The following is a 23,908-nucleotide window of genomic DNA, read 5'->3' on the forward strand; positions in this document are numbered from 1 at the left end:
GTATTTAGTGTTTACCATTTTCGGCAATTGTGATAGTGGGAATAGTTAATTAGTTTATTTTTGAGCCCTAATTAATGTAAGATACCCGTTAAATCACTCCATAATATATAAATAATACAGAACACATACAATATAGCAATTCGCACTGGTCATTGGTGATATGATTCCTCCAGAATACTGGTTTTAAAATAAAATATTCATTACTGTTATTATCTAATAATTGATATGTTAATGGACTTGTGCGCATTGAATAATTTTATAAATTATGTAAATAATTGTAGCCCCCCCCCCCCAACATTTTCAAAGGATATCCGCTTATGGCAAGTAGTACCTAAAAGAGGGGAGATTTTGAGAGTTAAAACCTCCACGGGTTATTTTTTTTGTTATAGAAATCTGTCAACGCCCAAAAGTAACAGTTAAATTAATAACAATAAGTGCATCCTCTGAAATCAGATGTATTTTAGGTCCTGGTATTTGGTTTAAGTTTCAGTATTGTTGTTTCTAATAGTGTATACCTCGCTAATCGCTTAGCTTATTTTGTTTAGGTATTATATGGTATAACAACTATAACAATAACAATATTTCACTCGTAGTATTTTTCCCTTTCCAGCGTTTGATTTGTTAGGTACCGTTTACTTGCAGCCACGGCTATAGATACTATCAATACTATAGTAGACATAGTAGTATACTATAGCATACATAACCGTGCTTGCAGCATAGAACACCAGAGTAATTGTATGATAAGTCGATAAGTATGTTTATCTATGCTTTTCGTGAGTATTCTTATCTATGATATTATGTTTTTTTTTAATCATATCATTTTATTTATAAGTATAAATATAATATTAATATATTACTCTTCACTATTATATAATGTAAAACTATACAAACTATAACTTTTAAGTCGGATCAAATAATAATTTTTAAAACTAAAAAAAGTTGTACACGTTTTCCTAACGAAATCAAATTTCTGTTTTTCTTTTTGTAATTTAAAAATAATCTTGAAAAATTACAAGATATGTCTCTAAAGTTGTCTTCCAGGCTCGTCGCATAGTATGCACAATTTGTTTTATAGTCGTTCAAAAATCATATAATAAATTTCATGTTAATTTACATATCAATATTATTTAAGAGTACTACTAGTCAAATTATTAGTACCTAGTGTTGAATATGGCATTTGTTCATAATTTAATTAATTCAAAATATAAATCTATTAAATATAATTCACAATCATAATATCATATATATATATATATTATACTGATGTGTATTCCTTGGATCCAGTCAGATTTACTACTCCAATATGGCATTACCCATGTATAATTTAGAATAAAGGAAGGCAGTTTTGAATTAAGTACAATAGAATAGGAGTAATATATTATTGTTTCTACTTTATTCTTGGTTATAATAGTTGTAACTGTGGCTTATGGTAAATTAAAACCACATCATCATATAATTTTTAAAATATGCATTTCAAATTAAATATCACTTAAAATATTTTATTTTATAATAATGAAAAAAATAATTGTAAAATTAAAAATCACCAATAAGCAAAAATAATTTCAGTCTTTACCGATCACAATTTCAATCTACATATGAAACACTGACACATTTTTATATCTGACCAATAATGAGTAATAACAACTAATTTTATCGATATTAAATGTAATTGTAAATAATCTATTTTACACACTAAATACCCATTAATAAATTACAAATACGAAAAAAAAATAATAATACAAAATTAAGAAATGTGCTAGATATGTGAAACAAACTTAAATTGTGCATGCCACTTATGCTATCAGATTTAAAATAGCTTATCCTACTAAATATTTATTTATTTATATACATATTGATTCCTTAATGCCTTAACTGCCATATGACCATCGACAGACATACAATAAGTTTTACCATGCATATTTTTCAGTGTCATTTTAAATTTGTATACACTATATGTATTCGAAAAAAAAATATTTAAAAATATTAAAAAAAAATATTATTTCATACAATTACCACATAAAAAGAAATTGTAATGATTCTAGCTACCCTGCAGCACTTTTTTTAGTGCATAATTGAAATGTCATGGAAAAATATTAGTATAAAACTGAAGTTATTTACGGTTAGATCATGTGGTGTAGTAGTAATTATTAATTATAGACGCCAGCGGTCACAAACATTACAGATGAACACCGACAGCCATATTATGGCAGTTTAAGTGCTAATTATATATAACTAAAATAAAATGAAACTAATCATTGATTAACAATTAAATTGACTTAATTTTTTTTTTTTTATTAAAATTAAGTTTAACAATACAAAATAGTTTGACAATACCCAAAAATATAACATTGAAAAAAGGAGTTCAATACAACCATAGTTTTATATAATATAGTTACTTACAATATATTGATAAAAAAAAAAAATACATATAATACCTACCATTACATGCAATTTTTAATCACTTTAAAAGAGTTTGAATTGGGATGGAAGGCAACAATAATACAAATAATAGGTAATTTTGTTTACATCAGGATATAACATTATCAATGTGATAAAAATATAACATTTATTGTGTAATCAGTTAAACAGTCTGATACGAAAAAATATTGTAATACGTATTATATAGAAGTACATATCGAGTATATTCTAACATTTAAAGACGGTAAGTTATAAATAGAAATTAACGATAGTTTTATTGTTCAAGTTACTTCTAAAGTGATTAACTACAAAACAATTTTTAATGGATAATTTACATTGTACGTTTTATATAATATGTGTAATTTGTTGAATAAGTATACCCGTCTAAAAAAACCTTATTAAAAAATAAAGTAAAAAAAAAAACAATGATTATTTTATCTACAGATAACTAAACAAAAATGCATTTTATTTCCAAATATGCTGAATATTCCTGGTTTAGTCAAAAGTAAGTTTGGAATTGCTTAATAATGACTTATTAGCAACTTTGAAAAAAGTTCTGAAATAAAACATAAAATATACAATATATATTTAATATATAATATTTTATTCAATTTTCTTGAATAGATTTATAAATAATATTTACTCATGCGAATATTTTTGTTTAACAGCAGACAGATTTGAACTTTGAGTATGCAACATGTTGTTTAATTCAATTACCGTTTCTTTTATTGCTTTTACTTCATAATCTAAAAATAAATAATTAATTAATACAATCAATGAAATATCATTTTGATACAATTAAACGATTAATTAGATGAGTATACTTAGGAATTAGTTAAGTTAGCTTTTTTCTTTGCAACTTTAGACTGACTCTTATGTAAATTTTTTTTTTTTTTTTTTTAAAAATTGTTGCCTAATAGATGATATATTTTTATACTGGATGACAGCTGACAAATAACGTTTTGTAAATATGACAATGCTTGAAATTTTTATATAATTTTATTTAATAGTAAATAGTAATTTCTTGTGTTTAAATTTGTTATTTATTTGTTTGATAATTTGAACTTTGGAAGTAAAAATAATTATTGAGGTTTTTTATGATGGAAAATTTATGTGACCGTTTATCGTAGGTTTCTATAAAATAATACAACGCAAGAAAATAATTTATAGTATTAACCCTAGTGACTAGCTATAGCTATTAACTAAATATTTTTTTTTACTTTGAAGTTTCAAATTATAAAGAAGTTAGACAAATAATATAATTTTATTTATACTTTTATTTTACATACTTACGTAATATTTAATATGTATATTGTATAATAAATATCATTAAAAATTTATGTTATTAGTTTAATTAAAAAGGTTAAATTTATTCATAAATTATTTGTTCTTATTTAGGTAGGTGTTCTGAGTTTTGACAGTTTTGTTATACATAGGTTAGTTTAGTTTATTTAATGCTGATATGTTCTTTTGTTTGGGCTCATATATTCGTGTTATTTTGTCTATGATGTTAAACATAATTTTTTTTTTTTTTTTGTAATACCATCCAGTGATAATTCCTAAAATATGAATAAATCATACATCATAAATATAAGCATAACACTAAAATTGTTTGAAAATAATTAACCTTTAATGTTTAAATATATATTAGTCACAATGAACTACTTATTATAACTGTAACTAAATGTCTTAATTTATTTTATCTATCGACATTATAGTCCTTATTCAACAGGTTAATACACAATTTTAGTAAATATAAAAAATATATCAGGGTCTAACAGAAGATCATTCAGTTTTGAAAATTTAAAACACCATGTAATTGTTTCTTGTAATACAGTAAGTTCCCATTACAACGAACTTCAAAGCACTGAATTTTTTTTTTGTTACAACAGAAATTTTGTTGTAACGGGAACTTACTGTATATGTAAATAGCATTAATAGTTAATAATAATATTTTATAAATTTTAAAATGTGTTAATTGTTTTTTTTTTTTTTTTATTGTATATTTCATATTTGTTGACATATAATATATAATATATTAATTACATATTTGTAGTAAGCCAAATGCATATTTTACAATTTTTTATTGTATATAAATCCTAGCCCTTTTTATAAATTATCCTATACTCGTATTATAAAACAGTTGGTGGAGCATATTCATTATATCCTAGAACTCTCTTAGTTTAACCAACAAAATAATCTCTTCACTTGATTTTTTAATACTCTACATGTAAGAATTTTTAATTATTTTAACTGTTACTAATTTTATATTTTTATACTGTTAAAATATTGTTGTAATGTTCATTACTATTCATATATATTTTTCCAGATGTAATTTTCATAGTATATATTAAATTGTATTAAAAGGCAAATGCCTATTGGACATGTATTATTAAAATTAATCTAGTAAAAATTGATTTAAAGTGATAAGATCAAATCACTCTCAAATTTAAATAAATACCTATTGTTTAAGTTTAATTGTAAAAATAATAATAATATCTCATAAAGTTACTTAATATATAATATTGTTTTAAAATATTACTAGATCAATATTTGTTTAACAATGCTTTTTCAATAAAACATAAATATTACCTGTATATTTAAGGAATTCTTTTGTTTCAATTACTTTATTACACATTTTAAATGCCAAATATAAGGATGCTGCAGCTTTCAATGAATCTTTTAAAGTCACAAATTTGTATTCTAACAAACTGCATTCCAATATATATCTTGCTAATGTTAATAAAATCATTTGACATTTCATGCACTAAAAATTATGTAAAAATTAAAACACTAATATCAATCAATGATAAACAATTTACTTACACGAGCATATCGCCTCAAAAATACATAGGACAAAGGAACATTAATTTCATAGTTTAAAGCTCTAAATAATTCCCTTTCGGTAAGAAATAATTCTTCTTCTGTATAAATATACTTGCTATGCTTGACTAGATCGTATGGGAAACCAGGCTCCCCCCTTTCCTACACAAAAAAAATTAAAAATTAATTAATTATAACGAAATAATGAGTGTTAGAAAGCGCTTTTTACTTACATCAATTTTAGTAGCTAACAATAATGCTCCAGAGGCCAAAAGTTGAAATTTATTTTGTAACGTTTCATTTTCCATTAAATATAGATCAATTAGTTTGACAGCCATATACAATACTTCATGATTTAAACCATACATTTCTTGTAGGCTTACTAACCAGTTAACAACAATTGCTCGATGTTTTGCAGTTAATTCAGATTGTTTATTAATATAATCAGTAATAATAAAGTGGTCCTATAAAAGAATGAATTAATACGTTGGAGGATTATTATTGGATAAAATATTTTAAATTTAACTAACTTCTCTTTTTCTAAGATATTTTATGATATCTCTTGCATAACAACCCACATAAATGAAATTATTCCAACTAGCTTGATCTATTTCAAATATTTCTTCTGCATTACTATTAACACTCCTATAATAAAAACAATACCAATACATTGTTATTAGAAATTAAAAAATGGAAAGTAATTATTAACATACAACTCTTGTGCAGCAGAGTGATACAAATCTGAATGGTTGATTTCAACAGAGGAACTGTGAGTATTATCAACAGCAGTTGTATACAACTCATCAGACTTTGCAGAATGCCTTGAAGCTACTGTTTCTTCAAGAGTAGATTTAAATAGACTACTATCTTCTGAACTATTTAAAGACAAACGTGCAGCTCTGAAATTAAAATAACAGACACATTTTTATTGTTAATATATTATTTATTTTAATGAAAATGTATTAATAAAATAATACTAACTCTTTAGTACTTGATCGTGTCTCTGGTTTTTTAATAACAATAGGTTGAGAAATTTCTTTTTTTTGTTGAGTGACCTTACATGTTTTTTCAGTCTTTGTAGAATTATCATCTTTGACAATTTCTGATTTGTTAGTTGTTTTAACACCCTGAAAAAATATGAATTTCATCTTATAATAACAAGTATAAAAATAGATTAAAATAGACAAGTTATAATTTATAATTATACTATAAAAAAATATAACTAGTACATTTTGCAGAGGCGGTTTTGATCTTTAAAACCACCACTGATATTTTGTTTCTGTTCTACATATACTCTATTTCAATGGTTTTCAAACTGGGTGCCGCGAGTATCCACATAGTGTGCCGCAGTTTTCCCATAAATTACCGATTGCATTGAATTGTGATATAAGAAAATAAATTAATAATTAATTCAAAACAATTTTGTTCATCTAAAAAAAGTCAGTGTTCTGTGAACATTTTTTTAAGTTTACGGTGTGCCGTGTATAATAAAAGTTTAAAAACCACTGCTCTATTCCAAATAATCAGCCTTGCGCAGCGACCAGTTTTCTTCCAGTGGCGGTCAAGGTCCCCCACCTAGTAGTTGTTTGGCTTTATTAATTTATGCAATTATTAATATAAGTTGTCACTTAAAAACCAAAAGTTCATAGTTTTTTTACTATTAAATATAAGAATGAAAAAAAATCTATACTTTTTGAAATAATGAGTGTTGTTTGATAAAAGATTATCCTGTATATAATTATGATTTTGAAATATATAAATAATAAGATACAAGAAAAAATAAAAAAACTACTCACATTATTTGCAACAAGATCTAACAAAGCACCTCGTTTATCTAATGGACGGTTTTCTTTGGAATATGGTTCGGTTTTCAAACCAGTTTTTTTTAACTGATGTCGAGTGATGGGTGGCATTCTGGAACAAAATTTTAAAAACATTAAATACATTTTGATTTATTTTAATAATATTAAACAAACCATCTTATCTAGTACTTGATCTATTCAAATGGGTATTTCAATTCTTAAAAATATACAGCACTCCATTAGTGTACATACTACACTTGGTTGTTAAAGTAAAACTTACATATTCTACATAACAGTAAATCTTAAGTTAATTTTTTTTTATATATATATATATATATTAACAATGATTATTATTAAATCAAATTAATGCTGTGAAAAATTATGTTACATTGGTGATAATGGCATATTATAAATCCAAAATAACTTGGAGATATTTAAAGAGGTGGGCAAACAATTATACAGTACTCACATGCAAGTTTTTCTCTGTGGTCATTTTTTCCACCTACCAATAAAATGTGTTATTTTTTAAAATGTTAAATTAAAATCATCATCAATAAATTAATTAAATTCCCTCTATCTGATATTAATTTAAATATGGTATCAAAATATCTATTATTTTATAAAGCCCAGGCATATTAGTTGGTTTCTAGATATGTTTCTAAACTTTAAAAATGCATTAATAGCCAAATAAGAAAGATTTAAATAATTATTAGTTTTGTCCAAATTTAATATGATAAAAAAGGTTTTAAGTTTAAACTATTTCATTTTAATAATCTTAAATAGATATCAATGACATACTAAAATTTTTAGAATAAATTTTGGAACACTAATTTATAACTCACTGAAATACAATCTTGATTTTAGATTTTTCAACAGAATCTTAAATGTGGAGTTATTAGAAATATTATATTTGTTCATAAATATGAAATTATATCCTATTTTATAATTGATTTGGTTATTGTTAATTTACAGTTATAAATATGCTACAATACATATAGTTGAACCTCGATATGATAGACAAATTAAAACAGAGTTATGTCCGGATAAGCTATTCATTCAGATTGCTGAATGTATTTTTTAAAGTACTTACTCAAGTAGCTAAAAAATGTTGTTATGCCACATTGTTTTATTAAATTTAACAAATTACAATAAAAATACATAAGTACAGGATTTAAATATTTATAACTACATAGTACATGCAAATGTTATATATATTAGAAATATAATCGGTAATTTTTTTGTAATAATATACTAGTCAAGAAAGAAGTACAAGAACTAACTGACAAGTAATTTATTATTAGGTACTAATAAAATAACAAAATAGATTTTAAAATCCCAGAAATATTACTTATTATGAATTATTATGTGCTGTTTAGTTTACTGCGTTCTCAATCAATCAAGGCTTTACTGTATTTTTAAAGGAGAAATCTTACAACGAAATTTGTGATTTGTACCTAAACGGTTACCTACCTAAAAATATACAGTCTATAGATGAACTGTGGTCTATCATAATAATAATTTAAGTATAGTAATGTTAAATTCAATTTATTATTTTACATAAAATAAATAATTATTAAGTAAGTAGGTATATTCTTTTTTTACAAACATTTTAAAAAGTAGATTACAATCTACTTTACTAGCTAAAATAAGTCTCTAAATTATACCATTAACAATACTAAACCACTTAAATTATTGTTATATATAATACTATAATAGTATTGATTTCATAAAATTAACACTAAGAGATATAAAGATAAGATACATAGTGGTTTAAAATAATGAATAATATAATAACCATAATGGTAATTAAAACGGTACACAAAACATTGGTAAACCACACATATTGTATATTATAGGTACGCCTATATTGTATTAATATTATTTTATAATTAGGTAATACCTACTCAAAATATTGGTAAATAAGTCAATGCTCGTCTTGGTGGGTGACATAGGGGAACGGAGTACCTACCCAAAATAATTTTTCAGAAATGTTAATGTACTCCTACTATTATTGTTATGGCTCAATAATGTTTAGAAAGGAATGGGGACGCTCTTTATTTTTATATAAATAGAGTCCCTCTACTTTAATGTTTCCTAGTTGAGCACTGAAATAAGTAATATAAAATGAATAATTATTCTAAGTTTATGGTTTGTGCATCTTAGCACAAATATTATGTACCGCGTTGGCACATTCTACTAACTAAAATATTGGATTATCATCACAATGCACTATTTACCTGATGTAAACAATGCTCTGAGTGATACATAGATACATGTAATAAACATTTAGTTTTATGTAAAATTTGAAACATAACATTAAATTTGCTATTTCAAACAATTTTGACACGCAATTTCGCGATTAGTCAATTGTAAAGAAAACAGTCAAAATGGTTAATTTCATTACAACAGCATAATATTACTATTATTGAAAATTATAGAGTAAAAATGGTTTGTTTACCTACTAATTTGTCTACTCGTATAATGTCACAATAATAAGACACCAAACGACAAACAAAAGTAGCTATAACAAAAATGGAAAGGTTAGTGTAAACGATAGAGTAGACTTACTTGATTATGCACAGGCGAACTGATGCTTACGCTTGCGACTTAAATAAATAACAAAAATAATAACTATGATGATGTTGACGACAATAACAAACAGGAATTAATTGACAAGACTGTATTTCGTCCACACTTCTCGCACGTTTAGTATACAATCGAATAGAACGAAACGACGATCAGTGATCACTGGACACCGATCAAAACCATATCACTAAAAACAGTCACCAATAATTAGTAATTATTATATGGTAATTATGCGAAAGAAATAATAACCGTTACGCGTTATCAAAGTACAGAACCGTGTTTTTCATGCACAAATAATATGACGTCATATTATCTGTTGATAATACTGACGGTTCGAAACACGGCTATAGATAATATATCTTAAGCCGTGGTTCAAAACAAACTGTTATCAATGCTATCACGGTTGTTCCGCAAGAAATACCTAGTAGTAGAAAAAATTTTTTAAAAAAATTGTGTTTTGTATTTATTTCTTAAAACTAATTGTTATAAATATGTTCTTTACAAGTTTATTCACACAACACGCACTTACGTACCGACCGTAAATATAAAGCTTAACCCTTTTTCTTTTTAAATACAAACAATTAGTAGCATTTTCTACATTTTTAGATGAAAATAAATTTGTAGGTAGTTAAGTAACTTTACAATTTTTATTTTAACATTATAATATTATTGTATATTGCAATTTTTATTTTAACTCTATATAATATTATAACTAGGGCTAGGATTTATATGCATTTGCATCTTTTTTTCCTTAAGTCCAAATTTAATGGTTGTCAGATTTGTCCACGATTTGGCTTATTCTCGTTTAAATAGAACCAATTTATTTTTGCATATTTTTGCATATTTTGAACACAATGCATATAATTGCATATTTATAGACTTTTGGAATTTTGACTTTTTTTAACTTAAATTTTCAAATTTTTATAATTTATTGTTAATTTTAAATGGTGTTTTTTTCATAAAATCGATAATTTTTGGTTTATCCGTCGAATTATTGTAAATATAAAGTATAACTATTATCTGTCTAAGAAATCGATATTGATTAACTCCAGGATAAATCGCATTATTTAAAATATGCACAAATAACCTCGTGTGATGTGGAAAGGAGTTTTAGTCAGTATAAATCTATTTTACTTTCAAATCGCTGGATGTTTGTATTTGAAAATTATTGAAACAACACATTATAGTAGCATGTAATAATGATATAATATAAACTAATATTTAATATTTTAATGTAATAATAATACAATTTTGAATTATGATAAATAATAATACTCTAGAAATAATAAAAATTTGTTTTTGCATATTTTTGCATATTTTGGTAAATAAAATGCATATTTTACAATTTTTTATTGCATATAAATCCTAGCCCTAATTATAACATTACTGTGGAACTAAAAGAGATCACTTTTGATTTAAAAAGTAATATAATGTATAGTTTTATAACTCTTTACATTTGATGAATATAAATGATATGTCCTAATGTATGTGGTAGATAGTGGAGAAAATGAATTGTGTTGTAATGAGACTGGAGTTGTCAAACATAATTGCTATTAAATAATAGATAAATTCACTCTCATACTAAAGCTAACCATAGGACATTGGTTATACTGAATACAAATTGTCTATGATGTATGCCTGTAAAATGGAGACAATTTACGAATATGTAATACGTTCTTAATTACTAGAGAAATTGTTAACCTACTATAGTTTAATTTTAAATTACACGAATAAAAAGGAATATCTGTACTACTGTACTATGTTAAGAGTTTAATTCTTAATTATCAAATCTGTTATCATGTCGCTCACTCTCATAAAACATGGCTAAGTATATTTATTTTGAAGTGTGCTATATTACTATCTGGCATCTGGTATGTAATTTCCTAATTTTTTTTCCCTATCCATAATAATTAAGAACAAACACTTTCTGATCATAGTCATCATCCATAATATCTTAACAAATATAGTGAGTTTTTTCTGATTGTTTAGATTGTTGCACAAAACATATTTTTAATTGCTGGACCACAAAAAAATTGGTGAGTACGATTGTTTTCCTTGACAATAAAAACTATCACTGCAGTCAGCTTATAATGTCCCAAAACAGAATATTATGCAGGAGATAGAGGTACTATATCCTTTCAATAGTCCAAAGTTTTTGCAGCCGTACATAAGTACCTAAATACGATAAGTAATGCAACTGTCCATAAGTCATCTTAACTGGATCAGACTTTCATTAATATTAGTGATTTTTTTTTACATATTATGTAAAATATTAATACGTATAATATGATTAAATTCTAACTATAGAATTATAAATATACAATTTCAATTGTATTTGCAAAATTTTTGTCATTAAAACATCATAAAATAATTAATAAAAATCAAAAAACAGTAATAAGGTGTATTCTAATTCAGCTGGTAAGTGCTAACACTTAAAGGTAAAACGTTGTGTAGAAAATACATACATTATTGAAGATTTGTGAATTATATTAGCATAGCTAATATTTTAACAAATCATAATCAATCATAAATAACATTTGTCGTCAAAATATATATGTTGTTATTTAATGATATTTTTCAACTAAATTTTTTTTATAAATATAAATAGAATACGGTACAAGTACAATGTTAATAATAATTACAATTATATTAAAATAATGATATATAAATTATTCAGCATAAAATAACATAATCCAAATAATAAGTATGAACAAAAGATGCGTAGAAAATAGTATATAATAAATATAATGTCTATTGATATCTTTTGTCAGCAATAATTAAGTTTAAGAAATCATAATATATATAAATTTTTTTTTTTTTAATAGATAATATTATATAACATAATTATTGAACTTAAAGTTATCTGGAGATTGGAACAGACATAATTTCATAAATGTTAGATTGAAGAATATCTGAATTCTTTTTGTTTTGTTTTGTTTTACTTAAAATAGAAGATTATGGTCATCAAAAACAGTAATAATATGGAATTATTATTATTATTCAACATCACTTCACAAGTGTACACTTGTAAATAGAATCATTTTCTTCATATAATAAGATTCAACAAATACATTTAATATTAAAAAAAAAATAATAATAATAATAAAACAATTGGTATAAAACTACAATAATTATTTACCATAATATAAAATAATTTTTTTTAACATTTAAAAAGACCAATATTCTAATGATACAACTTATACTTTAAACTGGTCCATCAATAGAGCTGACTTTAATTCGGCAATAATATACACATTTCCAAAGTGCTAAAAGTGTTAATATGAGGATTCCTGTGGAAAAGTATAACATACATATATTATAACAACAAAATTATATTTTGATTTATTTAATTTCAACACTAACCAATATGAATAATAAAATAACCGCTATGGGCCTTTGCATTTGAGTATGTAAAGAATACAACACCCCCACCAATAATAAACAGTATTACAGATAAAATGAGGAAAAATATGGCTTTTGCTTTGGCAAATTCAGGGCCAACAGAAGACCTGTAAAAAATAGTAACAAATATTATTAAGAATGTAGGTAATATTAGTTATATTTTGAGAAAAAAAAGAGGATACTCACACTTTACGGCAATGTGGGCATCTAGCCAATGCGTTTTGTAACATGTTAAACTGAAATATAATTTAAATATTTATTAATCAGGCTTAAATAATATTTTTTAATTATTTAATACAAACAAAACATAAAAACTATTTTATTTATTTTATTAATAAAATTAAGTGTTATTCCATAAAATTGATCCTGATAATAAAATCATTTATTCTTTTGTAGTTAATATTTGTTTATTTTTGTAAATAAAATTTATGTATTATTTGTTAGCTAGTGAGAGTTTATTTAATTTTGAGATTTTAATATAATATAATATAATATATATTAAATGTTTCCAAATAATTGAGTAAACAAACTTAGGAGCAATATAAAAATAACTTATAAATGGGTTAAAAATACCAAAATCTTTCATAGAGTTTTTGACATGGCACTTCTCCCAGGTTAAATAAGCTCAAAAATAATTTAAATATAATACTCTCAAGTCTCAATAATTAATATAATATCTTAAATTTAATTAATTAATTAATCTTTATTTTATATTATATAATATGAACCTATACTACTTTTTAATATTTAATTTATAAATTTTAATTGTTGAGTTAACTTATTAGAGTTTATGTTAGTAAACAAATAAAAAGTTTAAACAAGTAAATAATAATAATAATTAACTAAAAAAATTTAAAATAAAAAAAAAGTTGCATTATTATACAAGAACAATGTACTACACAACAACTACCTACTAAAATGTTAATAGGTACTATAATTCAAACAATTTTTATAATAAATTAATAATAAAGTTTTTATTGTTGATTCTTATACTTATCACCCAATAATTAATAATTTACTTAAAATAATCTATAGTTCAGAATATTGATAGTATAGTCATGAAATAATTTAAATAATTTTAACACTTACAAGGAATGTATCCTGACAGTGCACACAAGTAACACGACACATGCCCGGAACTTGAGGAATCGGCGGTGTTACAGGACTTGGCGCCAAGTTTATAACTCTTTTACAATTTATACGAGGACAAGCAATACGTTGTGATGTACTTTTACAAATCAAAAGACAATGACACAAACAGCGTACATATTTCTTGCCTGCTGGAGCACTTCTTATTGGCTAAAATTTGTAATTTAATTTTTTGTAACTATGAAATATTGGTTAAAATGTACTTTATAACATTAAACATTTAAATAATGTATGATACATATTGCAAATTCTAATTTTAATTCTTAGTTAACAAAATAATTTTAATTTTACTCACAGTAGCTTCATTGCAACGATTACATTTCACAACATGTTGTTCTCTTTTACCAATAACATCAATCATTTCTTGACAAACTCTACATGTCACTTTAGAAGCCGCATTTTCAGGCCCCATCTCGGGGACTGTAAAATCTGAATTTTCATTTGGTACATTAGTAGATAATGTATTGGAATCAATAATAATGGATGATGAAGGAGAATCTAAAAAATAGTATAATTTATCGATAGTACATTATACAAAAAAAGTTATGAATACATTTTAATAACTAAATATATATTATATATATATATGTAAATTAAAAAAAAACCTAATATTTTAGTAAGTACTCTAAATCCTATCCACAAAAAAAGAACAACATAATTTTAAGACATTTAAAACTACACTCTATTTATGTTAAGAAGGAACCTTGATAGTCGAATTGTGTGCAGAAGTATGTTTTTATGAAATGGTAAATGTATAATAATGTCTAAATGAAGAAAATGGACTGATGTTGTTAGTTTAATATCAGATGTTAACTAGTTGCTACTGAGTGGAATCATGTTAAATTAGAAATTTGAGACTTCTATAAAATAAAGAATATTAAAAACATAATAAATTTACATCAGTTAATATTTTATTATGTACTGACAATGTATTGAAATGTATTGAATTTTTTTACAATTTCAACTTATCAAAATAAAATAAAATATAATTATTTGACTAGGGATTATTAAATAAAATACTAACTATTAAAATATTTTAATACCTATATTTGTAAAGCTAGATAAATTTATTTAGCTACAAAAATAAATTAATAATTTAAAATCAATAGGTATTAGGAAGTGGAATTTAATTGTATAGTATGAGTATTATAATTTAATATTGACTTTTTCATAGAAACTTATTCACTTTAAAAATATTTAATTTACTAATCTTAACTATTTTATTTTAAAAATATTCCACAAAGTTTATTCACATAATCAATAACAAACAGAAATAATTTGATACGCTACTATCCAAACGCATCTAGGACTTGGATTTTATAAATAAATATGTTTTTTATAAAAGACAACTAACCTACTTGGACAAATATAAAACTAACTCAGAAGATTCATAACAAAATTAGCTGGTTATCATTTTACATAATTCTTCAACTATACAAATCAAATTTAAAATTAATTATTCTCTACAATTATTTCAAATTAAATTACTACATTTTTATAGGTATGTTTTATAATCTGAAATCTTTATTACTATAATATGGTTAATTCCACAAGTGCATTTTGTGTATTTTACCCATTGATGATATATCTTACACATGTACTTCATTGTATTAGAGAATTTAAGTAAACAAACTATAAAAACTCTAGTTCTAAAGTGGGCCAGATATTTGTTTAAATAAATAGGCAAAATGAAAGCTCTTAATCACATAGAAAAGTTGAAAGAAATTTATCCAAATTTGAGTCAAAATATTAATGAATACATGAATTTAATAGTATCATAAACATATACAATAATTAATATCTAAATAATAATAACATGTTTTTAATATTTAATCTACTTTTAATACCTATTTTTTTTAAATAAATTTACTGATAAAATATTTGTTACTGAACAAACCTAAGTAAAAATATAATTTAAAATTCAACAAAATGTTTAAAATAAAGTTTCTCAAATATAGAAAATTTTATTTAAAAGAATAAAAAATAAGTGTACTTGTATATTAAGTTAACCATCTTATAGTTATAAACCAATACTTTACCAACCATATTTATATTCACTTTCTTTTCATACCAACCTGGGTTACCAGGGCAAAGCATGCATGTAAGCACTGTAAACACTGCTTACACTTAAAAATAAAAAGTTAATCATGTTATTATGATAATAATTCAAATTAAATCATTTAATATTTTATTTTTTAATTTTTAATAATAATAAATAGGTATATACAGGAAGATAAGATAACAATCTTGATGAATGAAAAATATGACTGTCGTGTTAGTCAGTCGTACATCTGATGGTGGAAAATCTATTTTCATTCTATTAATACTAGGTATTTGTGTGTCAAGTAGTGTAACTGTCTTGAAAATGATTATGTGAGCTCATAGATACGATAAACGTTTAATGTCTTCGTATTTATACAATTATTGTTATCACTTATAATTTTGCATACACCAGACAGATTTTTTCTAGTTTAAGTGTTATTGAGTTAAAGAGTTGTACTTTTTTATTTTTATTAACTAAATGTAGAAAACATAGAAATAAATTTGCAAAATACTAATTTTTCTAATTACATTTTCTCGAAACTCATATTACACTACTGATTGGTTCAAGATAAAACAATAAGGTTAATTATTCACTTTATACATTTTTAAACAATGTAATATCACAAATAATCACAGACTTTAATGACATTCTATTGTATATTTCTCTGATGTTATATCAATTTAAAAAAAGAAAAAGATACATATTATACAAAAAACCTAAAGTAAGATTAAAATCACAAATTTTTTTGTTCAACAATTTACAGTAACATAAGATTTAATGTAAATTCTCATTTATAAAAGTTCAAAAAGAAAGTATATATTACAATGGAACACTATTTAAATCATATAAAAATCTAAGTAAATACCTATTATCTAAAAATATGGTTTTTAAGTAGTGCCTAAAGTAATGCAGCTAAACAAAATTAAAAATGGTATGCATAATATTTGTTTTGAAGAAAAGAATACCTTCAAGACAGCTTTGCAGTCACTAAATGTGTGCCTTTGTTATATAAATTCAGAATTGAAAGAAATTTATAATATAATCATACGTAGAATTGAATATACAATGAAAAATAACTATGAACAAAAAATGTTCAGAAACACAATGTTGAATACAACTAACGGTGTGGTATCGAAAAAGACCGGATAGTTTTGTCAACGACGATAATGAAATCTGTAGAATGAATAGACAAAAGTAACTTGCAAAAAAAACTTTTCGAAACTCGGTCGAACAGACACACTACGACTATTGATCGACAGATCGTTCAGGTACATTACATAGGTACACATGATACGTTAATGTGCAACAATTATAACCTTTGTGGTTTTCGGCGCGATTGTCTTAATCGAATCTTGAACGGGTGAAGAAAAAAAAAACGGAGTATCTTAAAGATAATTGTTTAACATCAGATTCGTTTACCTGCTTCCGACGCTTTTTGGGCGGTCAAATCGCCGTTGTCCAGCAATGGTTTCGTGTCCGTCATTTTTTTTCACGATCGGCAATCGACAATAACGAGAATACAACAGCTATTGTTATTAACGCGATTGTTACTACTATCTAACTGCGTCGACGAGGGTGACGGACGCGGCAGACGGGGGAAACACCGCCGCAAACGAGAACGGCCTACGGAATACTAAAGTAGAATTGAAACAAAGTCGTGAAAAGGACTTCCGTCTACCGTATACGGCGGGCGGCGGCGGCTGCGTTTCGAGCTCCGTTGTCGTGTTACAGCCAATTATTATTATTTTTTTTTTATTTTTTTTTTATCACAGTTCACACTTGTCCGTCGTGCGGTGTCGGCGTGTGGCTGATCGGCGCGAGACCCAAAACAAACACCGAACACAATAATAATAAAATATTGATAACGAGTTACGCGATCAATATGGCGTATGATCGTCGCCGTCGTGCGTCACTCGCGAGCACAGCACACAATACGATGTGTAATGAGAATAATATATTATAATAAACAGTAAATAATAGTACAGTTATTAGAAAACTATTAATTTCTATCGACAATCGAAGAATTGGGTGTTATTTAATTACGACTTAGCGAACGTCGGCGATCGGGTCAGAGGATCCCATCTACAGATTAGTATAATAACATCCCACCTACGAATGACGCGATAATCGAAATTCGAAAGGTAGTGGGTAACAACTAATAAGGTATACGGTCTGTGATAAAATTGTCACGAAATTATTGATAGAGACCAAAGAAATCGCCAGTGAGAAAACGGGAAATATCGTCGACGTACTTTGAACTTTTGAGAATTATGATTTTTACATTATAAATAGAATAATAAATTCGACGAACGGAATGAAATAATAATTGTTAATAATGCAATAACGAGTGACGACGACCAGGGCGATAATAAATTCCGTGATTGGCGCCTATTATTGGTGACCGCAAGATGGTGACGACGGCACAACGACACAAAATAATATGTCAAATACACGATTATATTAATACTATTATCGCCGGATGTCGGGGAGAGGGGAACGGGGTACATTCGTTTCTGCAGCAGCTAAGCGCGAAGATTATTTTAATAATTAATAATAATTCGATTGAGATTATTATTATTGATTTTTTTTTTTTATTTATTTTACTCTTCCTTATCCGTCAACCTCTGACTGCCTGCATATTATATAAATTATAATAGTCATAGTTTTGACTCGCAGGCGGCAGGCCATTGCCAACAACATTGTGGGTTTCCCTTATCAACCGGCCGAAACCCGCATGAATTATTATATTATTATTAAATTTATTATCATCGTCGTCGCCGTCATTATTTTAGAAGCTGAGCGAAGCGATCACATTTTTTTCGTGGACGAAAACACGATAAGATGTCGATAAAATGCTTCGATTTTCAAAAATTTAGTTTGGTTTTGGATATCAAATTGGATTTAGTTGTACTTTGGAGAGATCCAACTTAAAAATTTACAATAGATATTAGATACTTATTTAAAATTTTTGTAATCAGGAAAAACAAACAAAAAACTGATATTTTTACTCCAATCCAATTTTTGACAATATCGATTATGATTTTTTTATGTAGCTCGAAAACCGTAGGTACATAAAGTTTTCATCAAATGATTATATATTATCGGTTTTTATTTACGATTAAAATTTCTAAATATTTAGAATTTAAACTATTTTCAAAACTATTTATATGCATAACAAACTTTCAATTTTTTTCTTTAAATGTCGATAAAAAATTATTCATCGGGTAAAAATTCTTGAAAATTTTTTACTAGATTCCACTAAAGTTATTCTTACACTTATACAAAAATATTAAAAATATATGGGCATAATTTTCTTTTTTTTTTATACATTTGAAATTAGAATTTAGACGTTAATTTAGCTTTAACATAGGAACCTACTCTACCTCTACGTTTCTACATTTTGTATTCCATAAGAATCAAATAGTGTCTATCCGTATACTGTATCTATTTTCTATATATACGTGTGTGTCATTTTAAAAAAAAAAACTGGTGCAAAGATCTTCTTAATGAATAAAAGAAAAATAATTAGTACATTTTCTTAGTTTAGACGAACTTCGATACATTTGATTTCCAAATACCTACGACCTACCTACTTATAGGAAAAAATTTTTTAGCTTAGGTATATTTTCCAGTTTTTTTTTAATCACAATAAAAATTAAGAACTATTTATTTGTTATTTAACTACTTATAATAATTTTATAAGGTTTTTAGCCAAATGTTTTAATTTTAAGAAGACGGGTAAATAGCTTACAATAACTAGTTTAAAGATTTATAAGTTTAATAATTGTAAGTATAAAATTATAATTAGTATAATAGCGTACACTTTTTAATTTCAATGGTTAATATTCTTCGAATTTCAACAAAAAAATATCAACAATTTCTTCTAGAAGAAAACATTATTTTACGTATAAATATCAGATAATGTCAAAATTTGAAAATTCAGTCACTCGTAAATAATGTAGATATCTGGCCTGACTGGCTCAATACTTAACTTTTATTTTTAAATTCTTGCAGTAAATAAACATTTAGTTTAATTTTCAAGTTTTGGGTATGAATAATAATATTGTTACGAACATTATATGACTATACCTATTTGATTTTGACAAATTTTTACGTAAACTATTTTTTTCATTTTTCTCTACAAGAAAAGTACTTAGTACATACTAGTAGAATTTTTTTTTATTTTTGGCCTTTCCCTTCATGATTAAGTTTGGATTCGATTTTTACTTCTCCAATTGATATTAACAGTACTTAAGTGCCGTCAAAAAAATAGACATGTATAAAATAAAAATTAATATTAAATAAGCACGCTCAGTAAAATCCATTTATTTGAATGTATTGATTCATTGTTCCACTACCTATCGACACTATCCAAAATCTAAAAGAATGAAATAAAAACTGATTTTCATGTACCTACCTATAGTAGATAAAGAATTTATAATTCTAAAATATTATAATATTAGGTCACCATTTCCTGTTAAAAATAAAGCTGTAATAAATATAAAGAATTAAACATTAACGATAAATAATAATGATCAGGCAATCAGACTGAAATAATTAATATTAAATTTTAGATTAAAATCTCACTGGTAATACAATTGTGCCTGTACCAATTGCAGATACAGGTAGGCATGGACAATTTAGATAAAATATATTATTGTAATATTAGGTACAAGCATTACGTAAGCATCTATTAACTTATACAACAGTGGTGAATTCTCCGAGCATACAAAGAAAATAAAAGTTGTAAAAATACAAATATTATTTTATTATCAATAATAGTTAACGTAGGTATAAAAAAAAAAGTCATAATGTTCGACACAAAAATGACATTTATTTCTGTTATACTTAAATAATATTTGTGCTTACTGTTTATAATAATTTTATCGTAACTTTCACTGACAGAACATATGCCATGCGATAACTGCGTGCGACGTAAGCTACACAATACAATGCTTGTTATCGCCGTGGAATACCGAATATTCCGAAAACTCACTCCATTAGCCGCCGCGGTACTATAAAGTATAAATTTATTATACCTAATATGCTGTATGCTGATTCAGTTGCGATTCGTCAATTAGATATTTCAATATATTTTGTATTGTTTGCGTTTTAAGTTTATGTATGATAATTTTTTTTCGTTTGTTTCACTACTTAAATTTAAAAAAAAAAAAGGTGTGAGTAAGTAACTTATTTAAACTAACTCGATTAAAATTGTGAAAGTAAGTATTGTAACAAATAAAAACTAGTTTGTGTACCTATTATTAATTGTACATAAAAAATATAATTCATCAATAAATTGAAAGTAAAACCCTTTTTTTTTTTTAAATATATTTTAATCTTGGGATAAATGTATAATACGGTTTATTACATTATGATAAATTAACATATATCTTTATACTTTAAAGTCAGCATTTTCCACCGTTATACCGGTAACGTATACACCATACGCATAGGAACAAACAGAATAGTACCTACAGGCACCATACAAATGTTTACTGCTACAGTGCTACTGTATGGTATGCACATTGTACATGCCGTACGTATAGATACTACCATTGTAAAATTGTCACGCGATCTATAATAAATTAATGGGCAACATATATATATAATAATAATAATAAAGAAAATGTAAAATAACAAAAATACAGTAAACCAACGTATTTAAACGTTCACGGAATTCGATTTACGAACAGTGCGTATTTAACTATGTACAGGTAGATAAATATTAGGTATACGTCAATTTATAATGTTTGCTATATAGTTCTCAAGTGGTGACTCAAAACATATTATCTACCTATGTTTATTTATATTTATTTATTCGTACGGTGGTGTATTAATACTTATAATAATATTATGTCAATACCGCGACGTACCTATCATAAAACGGTGGTAACTGCAGGTCATAAATAATATTAAGTTCGTATCTCGTAGACGCAGTATGACTAGTTTAAACTTAGTATAAGCTGTTATACTATTATATTTTGTCGTGTCTTGAGTGCGGGCGTTGGTATTGTGGACTTGTGGTGAACAATTAGTGCTTCGACTATAATGCCCCAACAGCCCCCGACCCGGTCGTCATATACAGTACAATAGAGTTACATTATAAGCTCAGCCTACACATCATTGTGACGATTACGTTGACGCAGTATTGTCACTCATATTATAGGTGTATGATAATGTCGTACTACTCATACGAGCTACGGTTTGAAAAAATCATGTCGACGTTTACATGCGGTCGGAGCGTCGGCGATAACAAATGATTTTTTTCGTGCGACTGTGCGAGCTCCGTATTATCGCGTCTTGTAAGAAAAATGTATAAAATAAATAATAATATAATAATTAATGAATAAAACAAAACAAAACAATAAAACGTTGACTATAAGCTCATATAAAAAAAGTTCAGTCATTTCAGCACATAACGTGTTAAATAATTTTAAAATTCTTTGGACACAGAAATAAAAAATAATAAACGAAAAAGCTAAACGTTTCATTTGTTTCAAGTAGGTGGTAGGTATCTACGTATTATTTTTTAAATTCCAACAAATTATTTAGGTAATTAAATAATATCCTCGCAAAGAAAAACCATTATACATTCCGTTCAAATATTTAATTTTGTTTTATTTTTATTTTTGTTACAAAAACGAGCTTGCAGAGCCCAAGTAAACGTGGTACTTATTTAATTTTATCAAAATTTGAAATTGAAATACGTACCTATTTGCGAAAAATGTATTTTTGTTGTACCTACAAAATTACTATAAGAATAGCTTAGATCAAGAACCGCTTAATGTTTTGGATATTTTTGTAGTTAATTTTTTTTCCAATTATTTAAAAAACACGTGGAATTTTTTATTTTTGACTTTATTTTGAAGGATCAAATTTTCTGTAAGAAACCACTATGACAATTGAAGATTGAAACATTTTTTCACGTTTTTTGCACCAATTACACCCATTACAAAAATTTAATATTTATTTACGTCAACTTTTGAACATTTAGCATACAATTTGCATGTATTTGTACGGTTTACCGAAAAACGAGAAATTCAATGATTTAATTTGACAGGCACGACTGGCAACAACGCATGTCATTTTTTCTGCTCCAAAAGCTGCGATGGACATTTACAGAAAAAACACACACTCCTTAGAATCCACAATTATATCTAAAAATTATATTGAAATTGTCAGACAGAAATTATAGAAAAAAATTAAAATAATATTACAATTTACAAGTATCTATATGGCTATACGTATGGTCATTGAACATAAAGAATTATATAATTGAAATACTGCGAGAAAGATCTTAAATCTAATTATTTGAAATCATTTTTTATATTACTATAAAATTAAACCATACCCATACCTTAGTGTTAATTTTTTTTTTTTTTGCAGTTTGGAACCGACGACCGGGCGTGCCTAGGGCTAGATAAAAGTGACCATCACAGGGAGCTTTTTTTTTAGATACTATCTTAAATCGTGGTAGGTACCTACAACTTATATTTTTTTTCACAAAAATCAAAATAAATGTATACCTGCAATACTTATTAGTTATTGGTGTTAGTTTTGTTGAAGTATCACATAATTATTTATCAAATATGTTAGAGTGAAAATGTATAGGATTATCAGGAGCTATATATTACATATTATAAAAAACAAATAATAAAACGTGAAGAGAAATAAAAAAAAT

The 23,908-nt window shown here is 25.6% G+C and overlaps 2 protein-coding genes across 3 annotated transcripts; both read right to left on the reverse strand.

Annotated features, from left to right (window-relative positions):
* Positions 1-2,266: 2,266 nt before the first annotated feature.
* LOC114121266 (G2/mitotic-specific cyclin-B3) lies at positions 2,267-9,896 on the reverse strand. 2 transcript variants are annotated; one of them, XM_050206295.1, is made up of 11 exons: positions 9,879-9,896; positions 9,612-9,816; positions 7,038-7,155; positions 6,223-6,368; positions 5,955-6,140; positions 5,772-5,886; positions 5,475-5,705; positions 5,245-5,403; positions 5,011-5,185; positions 3,062-3,164; positions 2,267-2,974 (listed from the first exon to the last, which is right to left on the reverse strand). In XM_050206295.1, the coding sequence occupies exons 3-11, from the start codon at positions 7,152-7,154 to the stop codon at positions 2,914-2,916; spliced, it is 1,293 nt and encodes a 430-aa protein (XP_050062252.1). In that variant the 5' UTR covers position 7,155; positions 9,612-9,816; positions 9,879-9,896; the 3' UTR covers positions 2,267-2,913. The 2 variants fall into 2 exon arrangements, with proteins under 2 accessions (XP_050062252.1, XP_050062253.1); XM_050206296.1 differs by lacking the exons at positions 9,612-9,816; positions 9,879-9,896 and adding an exon at positions 9,502-9,588.
* A 2,710-nt stretch (positions 9,897-12,606) lies between these two features.
* Positions 12,607-18,627, reverse strand: LOC114121256 (type 1 phosphatidylinositol 4,5-bisphosphate 4-phosphatase). The gene is made up of 6 exons (XM_050206297.1): positions 17,644-18,627; positions 14,476-14,678; positions 14,121-14,330; positions 13,218-13,267; positions 12,993-13,138; positions 12,607-12,919 (listed from the first exon to the last, which is right to left on the reverse strand). Exons 1-6 carry the CDS (start codon positions 17,705-17,707, stop codon positions 12,834-12,836), a joined length of 759 nt encoding a protein of 252 aa, XP_050062254.1. The 5' UTR covers positions 17,708-18,627; the 3' UTR covers positions 12,607-12,833.
* Between the last annotated feature and the right edge of the window lie 5,281 nt (positions 18,628-23,908).

Source organism: Aphis gossypii, chromosome X, assembly GCF_020184175.1.
Source record: "Aphis gossypii isolate Hap1 chromosome X, ASM2018417v2, whole genome shotgun sequence".
Classification (NCBI taxonomy): domain Eukaryota; kingdom Metazoa; phylum Arthropoda; class Insecta; order Hemiptera; family Aphididae; genus Aphis; species Aphis gossypii.